This window comes from Henckelia pumila, chromosome 2 (genome assembly GCF_033568475.1).
Source record: "Henckelia pumila isolate YLH828 chromosome 2, ASM3356847v2, whole genome shotgun sequence".
In the NCBI taxonomy this organism is placed as follows: Eukaryota; Viridiplantae; Streptophyta; class Magnoliopsida; order Lamiales; family Gesneriaceae; genus Henckelia; species Henckelia pumila.
Window position 1 is genome coordinate 24,712,098 of NC_133121.1, and position 14,272 is coordinate 24,726,369.

General features: G+C 35.2%; 1 protein-coding gene across 2 annotated transcripts; it reads left to right on the plus strand.

Moving 5' to 3' along the window:
- The first annotated feature begins 256 nt into the window (after positions 1-256).
- Positions 257-13,959, plus strand: LOC140880286 (beta-galactosidase 10). 2 transcript variants are annotated; one of them, XM_073284601.1, is made up of 19 exons: positions 257-564; positions 643-738; positions 899-1,011; positions 1,338-1,404; positions 1,552-1,644; positions 1,898-2,041; positions 2,889-2,977; positions 4,560-4,665; positions 4,816-4,903; positions 5,030-5,148; positions 5,347-5,511; positions 5,970-6,169; positions 7,743-7,852; positions 8,047-8,156; positions 9,135-9,242; positions 11,463-11,573; positions 11,692-11,903; positions 13,016-13,352; positions 13,488-13,959. In XM_073284601.1, exons 1-19 carry the CDS (start codon positions 307-309, stop codon positions 13,596-13,598), a joined length of 2,637 nt encoding a protein of 878 aa, XP_073140702.1. In that variant the 5' UTR covers positions 257-306; the 3' UTR covers positions 13,599-13,959. The 2 variants fall into 2 exon arrangements, with proteins under 2 accessions (XP_073140702.1, XP_073140703.1); XM_073284602.1 differs by lacking the exons at positions 257-564; positions 643-738 and having other exon boundaries at positions 917-1,011; positions 1,322-1,404.
- Positions 13,960-14,272: the final 313 nt, after the last annotated feature.

Consider the following 14,272-nt stretch of genomic DNA (forward strand, 5'->3'; position numbering starts at 1 on the left):
AGTAAGTTTTTGTTGAAATCGATGAAATACATATAGTGAAAAATAATCTTTAAAATAAACATAATATTTTTTTAATTAGTTGGGTCGAAGATCCGTTCATGAAATCGACTCCTGTGAGGCCGCGACATTTCATATATGTTTATATGGTATATTTTATCTTGAAGTTCGAGTTGCTAAGTTTAGGAAAAAATTAAAGTGCACTAAACCAACCAAGCCAATTGAATAATCGTTGTAAGATTCTGAGAGGGAACAAACACTGAACATAAAACAACAGAGACATTGGGCCCAAACCCTCTGTTGTTCCCCATGATGAAGGATGAAGAAGAAGAAGAAGAAGAGAGAGAGCGAAGCATTCTCCCTCCTCCGTCTGCAATGCAATGCCAATGGTGGCTTCAATTACAACTAAAATCATCGCTTTTTTTGATTTTCATCTTCTTCCTATCCTTCTCCTCCGCGTCCAATTACAGTGTCACTGTCAGCTACGACTCCCGCTCTCTCATCATCAATGGCCAACGGAAGCTTCTCATTTCCGCCTCCATTCACTACCCGCGCAGCGTACCCGCCGTATGCTTTTTTGTTCTCTTGTCTTTTGCATATGTGATATGTATGTAGGTAGCATGATGAATGTTGGTATTTCAATAGATGTGGCCTGGTCTCGTTCAGTTGGCCAAAGAAGGGGGCGTTGATGTCATCGAAACCTACGTTTTCTGGAATGGTCATGAACTCTCACCTAACAATGTATGTATGTATGTGTGTTACTTTATAGCTCTGGTCTTTAATATGATTGATTGATTGATTGAATTGACACCTCCATTATATTGTCTTGGTTTGTAGAAAGTAATTAGTAACTTCTTCTTCTTCTATCACCATTGCCATCATCATCATCATTTTATTTCAGTACTACTTTGGAGGGAGATATGATCTGGTCAAGTTTTGCAAGATCGTTCAGCAGGCTGGCATGTATATGATTCTTCGAATCGGACCATTTGTGGCTGCAGAATGGAACTTTGGGTATGCCATTCATCCTTACGGATTTGTAGTTTACAAAAAAATTATTTGAATTTGTAGTTTTGGTTTACTCTGTCCTTTAACGTCCATTCAAGTATCTTGGCGGCCGGTGATATCGTCTTTGAAATTTTTAGTTGAAGTTTCTAAGTTCTAATATTGGTCGTCCATTCAAGTATCTTGGCGGCCGGTGATATCGTCTTTGAAATTTTTAGTTGAAGTTTCTAAGTTCTAATATTGGCCAAGTGCTAGTTAAAACAGGCTAACACTGTTTTTGGTGGTTAGTGTAATTACAGCTCTATTAACTTGTAAACAGTAAATGGTTCATGCAGTGGTGTACCTGTCTGGTTGCACTACGTGCCAGGAACTGTTTTTCGAACTGATAACGAGCCTTTTAAGGTGTGGGTTCATTTTCTTATTGCTTAATTAACATCAATAGTATTTTGTATGAAGATTGATGTTTCTGCAATTTGTTACAATACAATTACTATGTATGCAAAAGTATGCAATTCACATTCCTTATGCAATTGGTGTTTGGAATTGCAGTATCACATGCAAAAGTTTTTGACATTCATCGTGAACTTGATGAAGAAAGAGAATCTTTTTGCATCACAAGGAGGTCCTATCATCTTAGCTCAGGCCAGTCCCTTGCCACTTTACTTGTGTCCACTCTTGGAATTTCTTTGATTTCTTTACATTTCAAAGTTTATCACGTGGCATTTCTCAATTGAGCAACCTGTTTTTGATTTCGGGATTTGATTTTTTATATAACTCTGATGAGATAGAATTATGTTGCATTTGCTCCCTGTTTTTCTTCACGCTTTTGTAAGAATTCCCATTACATATCAAGTTGTTGGTTAGCTATCTCATTCATTTACACACTGAAATGCAGGTGGAAAATGAATATGGATTCTATGAGTCTGCTTATGGAGATGGAGGGAAAAGGTATGCCGCATGGGCAGCTAACATGGCTGTTTCTCAAAGTACAGGTGTACCATGGATTATGTGCGAGCAGTTTGATGCTCCTGATACTGTGGTAAGACTCATAGAATCCACTGTTGCCAGCATATTTTCCATTAAAGATAAATTTCCCGGGATATTTGGGAAAATGGATCTGGTCAACCTTTTTTTTTTCTTCAAAAAATGACATCCCCAAGTGTATTTAAAATACACTACAGAAGTCATTTTTTTAAAAGAATGGTTGACCAGGGTTGGATAACAAAATACCCCTAAATTTCCCTCACATTGTTTCTCCCAACTTTTTTGAAACTTTCTTCACACTTGCCTTTCACTTACCTAAAATGTGTAACTTTTGTTTTACTCTTCATCCTCAGGCGCGATTCATTTTATTGATCTTGGCTTTACAATGCAGCATCTACATTGAAAATCTGCATTTTGATGAAATTAATCTGTTTGATGATAGATTTACAATTGTAGATACTCTTTGGCCAAAAAAAAATTTAAAAGAAAAGCTCTTGCAATTCCACTAAAATGCTCAAGAATCTCAGTTTTAATTGGTTGCCAAATAGTTGAGCTTGACTGCACAAGTTTTTATTTCTATGTTGCTCTTTAAGAAATTGAAATCTCATCCATCCATTTTACCTCATTTTCATGTTTAATTAATAACTTAAAGTCAAGTTAATCTTTGTTTTCCTATTCTTTAACGTCAATATATTAACCTATTTTAATGAACTTAAAATGTAGTTTAAGGCTCGTTTACATAGTACCAATTTTTAGTAGAATTTCAGATTCTAAATGGACCTTGGTGTATGTTCAGAGCTTCAATCCGAGCAGGACTAAAATATAATATTGGTTAACCATGTGACTTTGTTCTTTCATATTTTATTTTGTTAGAATTGTCTAATTCTGCTTCTCTCTTTCAGATCGACACGTGCAATTCATTTTATTGCGATAATTTCAAACCAATCTCTCCGAATAAACCTAAATTTTGGACTGAGAACTGGCCTGGATGGTAAGTAACCTTTTTCTATGAAGTAGTATATCTACTGATAGTTCATCTAGACCATTGTTTTTTCTACAAAGGAAGTGTAATTGTTGTTTGTTTTCGTATCTTGCATACTGTTGATTCTTGCAATTTAAATGGTGTTATTTTCTGGATTTTGGAGAAAAAATTGGAATCATTTGATTTGTGGGACTTAATTAATAATTTTATATTATGGAAATAAATTATAAAGAAGTAATAGCGTAGAACACTATAAGATACTAATGATATCTATCTAGGGACATAACATGCTTAAGATGGTAACACACATCTACAAGAGCGAGGGTTTTATCGATGCCTGAATGCAAACTTTCTACCAATTTATTAGATGATCATTAACTCTAAAACTCAAAATTACCAGGGTCTTCTGAAGCCAAATGAAATGCAAATTGATGATTCTATTGAATTCATCCTAAATATCATGAGCCCTAAGCATATAGACATCTGGAAAAACCTTTTTTAAGTTATGTTCCAGTTACAGGCCTTGCTAGTCTAAATGTTCATGCCACTAAAAATGTATATTAGCCTAGTCATTCTTGTTGATAGTTATCGCCCTTTTATGTAATGGACCGGGTGCGTGTCGTGGGCCCCCAGAGCTGAGGCCTGATGGGCCAGAGGCAGAGGGACGCACCCGGTCCATTACATAAAAGTCCATGTAATTATCATATTTTAGCATTAGTTGCCCTTTGAAAACTTTTTCTTCTTCGGCTGAAAAGTTTAATTTATCTACTGTTTTTTTTTGTTGCACAATCTCAATATACTCAAACATATGGAATGGGTCCTTTCTGAATATTGACCGTCATTATTTTTGTAAGGCAAACGTTTATCAGAAGTTTTTAACTTGCTTCAAAACCTTTACGCTCTAGGAAAACTTGCTGTCTGTTACATCCATGAGGCTAAATTCTGTATTAAAATAACTAAGATTGTCTGCAACGGTATGAGAACCAGTGTTTCATTTATGAAAATGTTCTAATCTAATCAAAATAAACTATTTAGAAAAGAACTAATATTTCCATTATATCCGGCGCCATTGCTTAAAGTTGATGAAGGAAACTGGAAGGAATCTTAAAAATGCCAAGACATAAACAAAGAGCATCAACTGCACAGCTATGTACGTCATCTAGGAGAATTATGATGTACTGCTATATATATAATATTGTGCTTTATGGATCACATCATAGTTTCTAATGAACTGCCATGGACTTAACACGCTGTAACTTGATAGATTTTTGAACTTGGGAAAAATATGACCATGATCCATAATTTAATCAACCAATAAAATATTGTCTCAGATTTTGTGAATCTTGTGTCAATTTGTACCTTTTGTGTGATCTGGTGGCTGGCGCTGACAGGTGGTGCATGTATTTTATTGCCTTCTCTATACAGAAACCTTAACTTCCGCCATCGTAATTTCTAATTCATTTTGCATCATTTGGTCAATCATTGGTTGGAAATTCGAGTGTTGCAGCAAAGCCTTATCCCATAAAGGTGGTAGAACATTACATTGAGCTAGTCTGCATCTGTGTCATGTCTTCAACTTTGAAAAATTCAGGTTTAAAACATTTGGAGCAAGTGACCCTCACAGGCCTCCTGAAGATGTTGCTTTTTCTGTTGCCCGCTTTTTCCAGAAAGGAGGAAGCTTACAAAACTATTACATGGTACATTGACATTTTTCCTAGGAGTTATCTCCTTCTTTTCGCTCCACAAAACACTGTAAACCCCAGTGTATCAAAAGTAAAGTGATATGGACTTTAACTCTTGGACTGCTTGCTTCTATTTCTGTTTCTTGATATCCTTTTCTTGTTCAGTATCATGGTGGGACAAACTTCGGGCGCACTTCAGGTGGACCATTCATTACAACAAGTTATGACTATGATGCACCAATTGATGAATATGGTAAAGTCTGGATGTCATCTGTTAACATAGATGTGCTGTTTGAATCTCTTAATAATCCCTTTAAACATTGAAATATTGTATTCTCTTTCTAGATGTCATCTCAAATAATTCTGATATGACTTCCAGGATTGGCGAGGTGTCCAAAATGGGGACATCTTAAAGAGCTCCATAGATCTATAAAATTATGCGAGCGTCCATTGCTAAATGGGAAAACAACATTTCTCACACTCGGCCCCTCACAAGAGGTGAGCTTCTAATGTCTACTTTTGAACTGCTATTGCTTCACGTGGTTCGTGCAATGAGTGGCAGAGGTCCTATGAGAGCATTATATGCACATTTTTACAATTTGGATTTGGATTTTTCCTGCATTTAGGTTGAAAAGTCTCACCAGTCTCTTATTTTATCACTCGCAAAATCATTTATTAGGCAGCATCTCTTTGTAGGCTGATGTCTATCAAGATTCATCAGGCGCTTGCGCTGCCTTCCTCGCAAATTTGGATGATAAAAATGATGAAGTGGTTGAGTTCCGAAATACATCATACCACCTGCCAGCGTGGTCTGTAAGCATTTTACCAGACTGCAAAGGTGTAGCATTCAACTCAGCAAAGGTAATTTTAATCTTATCATACATGTAAATTTCATGCATTGCAGTTTCTTTGACGGTAATCGAACAGTTTAATGTCAAGATATGATTTTCCTTAAGAGAATAGTTTTTTTTATCAACATGTTATGTTACCAAACATTTTAGTCAACTCAGTCTAATCTTTTTAACTTGGTGCTAGTTTGGATTTTGGTTATCATTACAAGTGTCTTCTCCACGTAACTTTTGAAACCAAAAACCTTGCCTACTTGAAAGAATATTATTCTGTGCTTTACATTCCAGCGTGATCATCATTCATTAATGGTAATTTGTTTTAGTGTGGTAAATAAAATAAGCTAGTCCATATACATGGGAAAGTTCATTATTTGAACTTCCAAAAGAACATCCCAAATCCTTCTTAGATAGTTGATTTAAGGTCCTAAATAACTGACCTTTGCTATATCCATTTTCATTGTGATTTGATAGGTTGGTAGTCAAACTTCTGTGGTTGAGATGATTGCAACCAACTTGAAGCCATCAACTCCATCCCCATTGAGAAGTCTTCAGTGGGATGTGTTTCAGGAGAAAGCTGGAATATGGGGTATTGCTGATTTCACTAAAAATGGCTTGGTTGATCACATTAACACCACAAAAGATGCTACTGACTACTTTTGGTATAGGACAAGGTATGTCTGTTACTTTACCAATCATGCGACATGCTATTTTTATATTAAAATAGGTCTTCTTGTGTGGCTTGGACATTTGCGTCTCTTTTACATTTGATTAGAAATATAAGATAGTATATCATGAAATCAGATTTTCCATATTCTAGAGTTAATGATTGTAATCTAAACTAAGAGAGATGTCTGGATATTGTATTATGGATGCTGGTCTTTATGGTGTAGTATTCTTTTCTCACTTCATTCCTAGCATTTAAATTTCTATCTGGTACTAAATTGGGCATCCTTACCTAAGGTGTCATATCCGGGTGCTATCCAAAATTTGTCCTTACCGGAAAAAGGGTGTCTTGGTTATCCTTTCTGTAAACATGTGCAAAAAATGTTCCTGGTTATTGTTCATATAGCTGCAGGGTGAATAGCCCTCACTTCTGACTTCTTGCTGCGTGACCATTGGTTGAATTGCACGTGATTTTACCATCTTCCTATCTAAATGTTCTTTGTACAGGTTGTGTTTTGTTGCTTGATGGAGGATCCTTGGTTTTCTGCTCTCTGTCTCTCTCTTAAAAACCTTTTTTGGGTGCTTTGAATAAAACCCTTAAATTAAGATATTGACGTTCAACTTGAGGGGGAATGTTAGAAATCAAAAAATATATTTTGGAATCAAATGTGATATTATTAAGATTATGGTGTATCTTTGATATGTATGATTGTGATTTAGAGAGATTTCCCATGATATTTTATACATGTGTATTTTCAGGTGATGAGTGAAATCTAAATGGAGATACTAACAGGGTTTTATCCATTTGGGTAATGTCTAGTGGATGTAGGCCTTTATGGCCAAACCGCCGAACCGCATAAATCGTGTGTTTTGTTGCACATTCTTTACACTATATTCTTACTATTTAAGATTTAACATAATTCTTTTCATTATTAAAGCGATGTTTATACTTGTGAAGTTGAATTTTGTATAGGCAAAACTTCACAACTATCATCAAATCAGGCAACAATATCCTGCTGATCCATGCACCATGACCTGACCTGATCTGTTCATTGCTTTTGTGGTCCTCGATGTCAACATGGTAGAACTTGGAAAATAAATCTGCATAGAGCTATATCAATAGTAAAGGAAGTTGGTAATGAACAACTTCATGAAAATGTGTTATAGCGAAAGTCAGCTTTCCCCTGTGGAACGTAATCAAAATCTTGGCCATTCACTGGATCAATTGTCATGTGACATCAAATAAGCCACAGCTTAGTCACAAACCAGTTATGGCTGCGGTTGTGATAGATCCCCAACTGCTGTCGCCTGTCAGAAATCTTCTAAAATGTTATGTTTTCATGTTCTTTTGTGGCTCAATTTAGACCCTGGCTCATTGTGTTCTTAGTTAGTATGCATGTTAATGTGCAGTAGAAGAGTTCTCTACAATTTTAAGCAATCAAGGATTAGATTCTAATTTAATCGTTAACTTCCAGCAATTTATTGTAGATGTCATGCATCATGAAACAATATCATATGCTGCTCACGTGAGTTTGCAATGCATTTCATGCTAACACTCATCGATTTTCTTTGATGATATAGTTTACTTGTTGATGAGAATGAAGAGTTCTTCAGAAATGGAAGCAGTCCAATTCTTATTGTTGAATCCAAGGGCCATGCAATGCATGTTTTTATCAATCAGAAGCTTCAAGGTAGAATTCTCTTGTTTTTCCATCACTCAAAATTGCGTCATTGATATTTTTTTCCAGCCAATGGATTGGATCATATATTGTTGTTTACCCTCATTCTATCGCATTTTTTCATACTATTTTTTCGTAATGCATTTGGTACTTGAAGCAGCTAGCTCGTATTTTCAACTTCACTTCTAGTTCCTGTCTCTCTTCAGCTAGTGCATCTGGAAATGGATCATCGCCGCCTTTCAAACTTACAAGTCCCATCTCTCTGAAGCCGGGGATGAATGTGATAGCTTTATTAAGCATGACTGTTGGCCTGCAGGTATTTAATTTGACTTAAATCTTTGCAGATGATAGTCAACATTTGTATTTCCTCTCTATCCTTAGGTAATAAATAACCCACTAAAATCAGGAAGATTGGCGATCGATAATGCTGCTTGTCTACGAGTTATTACCATATGAAATAATCTCGCTTTTCAAACACTTAAATGAGGATTGATGAAATATTTATTTGCTGGAACAGATGACTAATCCACCACTTTGTTTTACAGAAATAGCTCAAATTTGTAGTTTAGCCCGCAAAAACTGCTGGCAATTTTTTTTTTTTATTTTATTTTTATCACATATTATTGTGTTTGGATGGAAGAATTTGGATTTGTGAGATAAGTATTTGAAATACATGAATTTCAAATCATAAGGTTGAAAGTTGATTCAAAATTGAAATACAAAAATATACTTGGACAACACGAGATTTCAAATCCTTGATACCAATTTTAATTTTGAGACAAATGTATACGATGGATTTGAAATGTGGAATTAAAATCAAATCCACTCAAATCCTTCAATCCAAATGCAAACTAGGACACTTCTTCCTGTTGGGATTCATTTGTTCACTAACTCGAAAAGCCAGTAAGAGACGGATCAATGTCTTTACATACATATTTGTGCAAGTCAGCGATACTTGTCCACTTTTACGCTACTTCGTGTATGTGCAACTCATCCTTCTACAAAGCTGATATAAATCGTTATCAGTACAACTTGATTAAGTTTGAGATACAAAATCTTTCATGATTTTAAATTCAGTTTGGTAGTTTGAATGTTACATGGGAATATTTCAAATCCATCCTTCTCAATTTTAGATATTGTATTACCGAACATAGTGGACTTCAAATGCACTCAACATTGATATTATTTGAAATCTAAACTTTAAATTCTTTCCCTATATTAACGTTATCAATGTAAACAACATAGATTCTATATATCTCAAACTATTCTTAGGAAACCTTTGTTTGGTCTCTAGAATGCAGGATCTTTTTATGAATGGATTGGAGCTGGTCCTTACAGTGTCAGAATCACGGGGATGAAGAAGAGCACAGTAGACTTATCCAGTAGTACATGGACCTACAAGGTATCCTTTTAATTATTTTTACTTTTCTTTTCTTGTGTTTATATCTTTTTTAAGCCTTTATTGCTTCCAATTTTCACCCAATTAAGATTGTAATTACGGATGTTACATAGCATATCTGGTCTGCAGCTGAGGTTTATTTACTCATTCAATTTTCCACTTTTTAGCTCAAAAGTTCAAATGAAGAGTCTCTAATATAGTGAATTAGGTTTTCCAATGAAGTTGTAGCATGATAGATTGTTCGAGTTCAAATGAGCCTAGATTTCCCTAGAAGATGTAGTTTCATCATCGACAGACATCTACTTGTGTATTAGTTTATATTCTTACTCTGTGTTCAGTCTAATCCCCTATTTCAAGCAACTGAGTTTGGCATATGCCCATCGAACATATTAATGAGTTCCATACCAATCGTCGTGAAAGTTAAGTTTCCAAGTTAAACTTATGTTTTAGAATATAGAATATCGTCGAGTGGCTCTCAGCTATCATTATGCATTGGATTTTTATCAATCTACGGCTATGGTAGTGTGAGTAAAATCATGAGTGCCACAAACATTTAGGTGGACGCTTTGCTTAGCTACATATTGAAAAGGCAGTGGTTTGAGTAGTATAATTTGAGACATTGGGGGTAGAAATTATATGTGACTATCTCTACTGAAATTTCAGAAACAGTTGTAGTGGGTTCGCCCAAGGTCATCACTAGGCTCTTAATGCAGTTATAATACATAGCATGCGGAAACGATGATTAACACCAGGTTCCATAAACTATTTCCGAAAACATCATTGCCATTTTTTCTTATACTGTTAAAGAACTGAGAATAAAATATGCGAAAATGGAACTGAAATCAATCAAACTAAATTGAACTTCCTACAAGCTTCAAACCAGTGGAATAAAAATATACAAGCAGAACCGAATGCTTCTCTAGCAGATAATATCTGACACAAAATATGTTTAAATTAAATGAAATTGACTCTCCTAAAGCATACAAATGAATCCATTAATTCAAAAAAGGTTGCTGAAAGTATCTTTGGACAAACGAATCCAGTAATCTTGAAAATTAGTATAATTAGCTCCTAGATGTTCTCTTCTGGACAACAAACCTCCGGACTCTTAACATACCGTCTGAAACAAAATAAGTTTTAGATCAAAAGGGAGGTTGTCTACTCAGTAATCACAGATTTCAGAAGGCTTAAATCCTTATCATCAGAAAAATAGTATAAGAGTTTATAATATAATTTCCATGAAATCAAATAAACAGGACTGATCTAAGTGTTCGTCGGCTTCCAAATAGCTTATACTTATATCACTATCGATTATATCATGTATATTTACCAGAAACTATTCCTGCCGAGAGGGTGTTTAGCAAATGCTCTACTTTTACCATGTATCACATAATGCATCTGTTTTGCTTTGCCGCAAATAAGTCAGATTGACATACGGAATTAACCTTGCGGAAACCATGTCTGAACACCAATACTTCTTATTACGCAGATACATGGTTAAAACATTTCTTGATACTTCAGTTATGGCTGAAAAATGTTGCAAGATATTTTTTTTGAAGACAGCATCATGACTGTTATAACAAAAGAAAACTATTTTCACACGATTTTACGGTCATTACTTGTGAAATATTTGAACAAAAGCTTTTATAAGAATGAAGTATGAATGGTCGTCTGCTTATATAAGGTTTTGAGCGCAGACTATGTGGAACTTTTCTCTCTACTGTTTATGCCTTGGCATATTTTAAGTTAATAATTTAGAAAGGTGGTGTGAATTGGAGATTTTAAGTAAATTTTTAATCAATTATTTAAATCAATAAATTAGTATTCACTAGATTTTAAAAAAAATTCAATTTAAGAAAGAATTTTAACCAATTTATATAATTTTTAAAATATTGATATTATAATACATTTCTGGTGGAATAAATTATTTGGCGTAAGTGGAAAAAGTAAAAAGTATTATGAGAATATTCTTTTTGAAGTAAAAGGTGATCTATGTTTATCAAAGGATATTAAATCCTGCATTCTGCACAAAAAAACCCCCCACCTTGGTAATAAAATCATTCATATCAGTGGAATTCGGTAAATTAAGCATTTGCAGAATTTCGAAAAATCCAACGCATTTGTTTGTGTTAAAATTTCAGGTCCTTGCATTTAACTGATGGATAAGTATTACACAATGGGAAAGTTGCGGTACCTTATTCATGTGTACTTTGCTTTCTTTAGATTGGGTTGCTTGGAGAACATTTACGGATATACGATACCGATGGTTTAAATGCTGTGAAGTGGGTGTCAACTTCCGAACCACCTAAGCAACAGCCTCTCACATGGTACAAGGTAAACCTTGGGAAATTTCTTACCCGAACTATGAGCTACTCATCGTGCAACATGCTTGATATCTGGATTCATGATTTAATATGCCAGCAAATTACATGAACGTATTTATATGATACAGGCTGTTGTGGATTCTCCACCTGGGTATGATCCCATTGGACTAGACATGATTCAGATGGGTAAAGGTCTTGCTTGGTTAAATGGACAAGAAATCGGAAGATACTGGCCTAGAATAGGATCTAAAGGCGAACAATGTGTTCAGCAATGTGACTATAGAGGCAAATTTAGCCAGAATAAATGTAACACAGGGTGTGGAGAACCAACGCAAAGATGGTAAGATAGTGTTATAGCCTAAGCAGAAATTTAGGAAGTATTATCTATTGAACCCCTTAGGTTGTGTTTTGATTTGTGGATTTGAGCTGTATGGGCTTAAAATTTGATATCCTACATATGTATGTTTGGCTATAAGAAAATAGTTGAGATTTGAGAATTCGAAATTCATTTTTCAAATACAGTTCATTTTAAAGCAATCTTTGGGCCAATTTGAATTCGTTTAAAAGATATTAATTGAAGTCTACTTATGTTCAAATCATTTTCATTCAGAAGTCAAAGTTCATTGTCAAATACAAGGTGATTGATCCAAATGGAGCCCTAAGGTAATTCCTACATAATTTATGTCAGGCCCAAACGGAAAATTCGATCCTGGTACCTCGAAGGCCAGAATCCACGACCCATGTGTTAGCCACATCCCATGTGGCAACACAGGAGGTCATTGGATCTATCAGGGGGTTATTACCAATCCAAAGCCACTAACTCAGTCTTTAGTGTCATTTTTCAATTACAATTTATTCGATCGAAAGCCCATGTGTTGGCTGCACAGGATTGAATTTAAATGATCCAAAGCTCGTAATTCGAGAAATTAGATGTGAGATGGTGATCGGTAAGTTGTTTGTGTAACACAGATTTTTCTTTTCTTTTCAAATTTCAGTGATCAAACACAAAATGGTTAATTATAACCACCTTTAGTGTCATTTTTCAACAACAATCTACTTTCATATTTTGTGTAGTTTTGTATATTTGTGATCTGAGTTCCTTGCTTGCTAACCTGAGTGGAGCTTAGATCCTCCATCTAACTTCATACGCTAAGAAGTCCTTTAGGTGGTTAATGATGTTTATTTCTCCACCAAGTTTGAATGGTCCGGTGCTGGGTGCCCAACTTTTATTGATGTTTTGTCTTTCTTTTTTCGTCTTTAAATTTGTTAGAGTTGTTGGCTTCTGAGTTGCAACCTTTAATGCTGAAGCCATAAACTTCCTCTCTTGCGTTGAAACATTGAAAAAAAAGGCATGAATTTATAGCATTCTGGATCCAGTTTGTTGTTCATAAAGTTCAGTATCTGTCCCTAGCAATATAAAATTAACCTCATCTTGTATCTTCCATGGCTCAGGTATCATGTTCCAAGGTCTTGGTTCAAGCCATCAGGAAATATCTTGGTGATCTTTGAAGAAAAGGGTGGAGATCCTACTAAAATTACGTTCTCAACACGAAAAATCTCAAGTGTTTGTGCACATATATCTGAAGATCATCCTGCCTTTGACTTCGAGTACTCGCAGAAAAGGTCAACTGGAGATTTCATAAACAAAACAACTACCAGGTTAAAGTGCCACCCGAGCACTCAGATTTCTCATGTAAAATTTGCCAGCTTTGGAAATCCTACAGGGACTTGCGGATCATTTGCTCAGGGACAGTGCCACGATCCTAATTCTGTTTCCACGGTTGAAAAGGTACATGCCAATGCTTTAAATCTCTCAATGGTGTGAAGTCAGTAGCTTGCTTTCTGTCTCAATGTGCATGTTTAGAAAATCAACATAGTTCGCCTAACTCGCTTTGTGTACTGATTTGGTACTGTTATGTTGCAGGTTTGTTTAAATAAAAGCTATTGCGAATTGGAAATAAGCCAAGAAAACTTTGACATGCAACTGTGCCCCAGTTTAGTGAAGAGACTTGCTGTTGAAGTAGTGTGCAGCTGAGACCTGATTTTATGCTTCCATCTCAAATGCAACTCAGAAACGTGATTTAGGTTCCTAAATCACATGCTTTAATGCTTTGAGCTGTTACAATGTGTTGTCCAATAACAAAAATATTTACCTCTTTGCCTAGAATGTTTCGGTCATTGTTTATACAAGTTGTGCTTCATTTATAATTGGATTGTGAGTAAACAAATATGGAACATCGATGAAGGTGAATTGGAATGGTTACCATAGCATCAAGGACATAGGCACCAAGCCACTCCACCGTTGCGATGAGTGACGATCAGTTGTCCACCTGTGAGACATAAAACGACAAAATTACATTTTCGGTTATGTGATTTGTACTTTTTCAACTTTTGGTTCAATGAATTACATTTTATTTAAAAAAAAACAATGAATTACATTTTTAGAATGTAACTTGAAAATTTTTTTATTACTTTTTGTCATGATTATGACGATGTTGCATTTTTATTCATGTAATTTGCATGTTTTTTTCTTCCTCATTTTTTTTAATTGGAGTCCATCGTGTTTGTCAGAAATTATTTGTGGCAGCCATTCATCCTAATATGGATTTCTATGAGGAATCTTGCATATATCAGTGATGTTTTTTTTAGAATATCATGTGGCATTTGGAGTTGTCACATTACGTGTATGTAGACCTGACCACGATCCGG

What these genes read in the sequence shown, in the direction of transcription:
- LOC140880286 (XM_073284601.1), top strand. Translation starts at nt 307, where the DNA reads ATGATGAAGGATGAAGAAGAAGAAGAAGAAGAGAGAGAGCGAAGCATT. An exon ending in TTGATGCTCCTGATACTGTG is followed by an intron (nt 2,042 to 2,888) that starts GTAAGACTCATA and finishes TCTCTCTTTCAG; the next exon opens with ATCGACACGTGCAATTCATT. An exon ending in TACTTTTGGTATAGGACAAG is followed by an intron (nt 6,170 to 7,742) that starts GTATGTCTGTTA and finishes TTGATGATATAG; the next exon opens with TTTACTTGTTGATGAGAATG.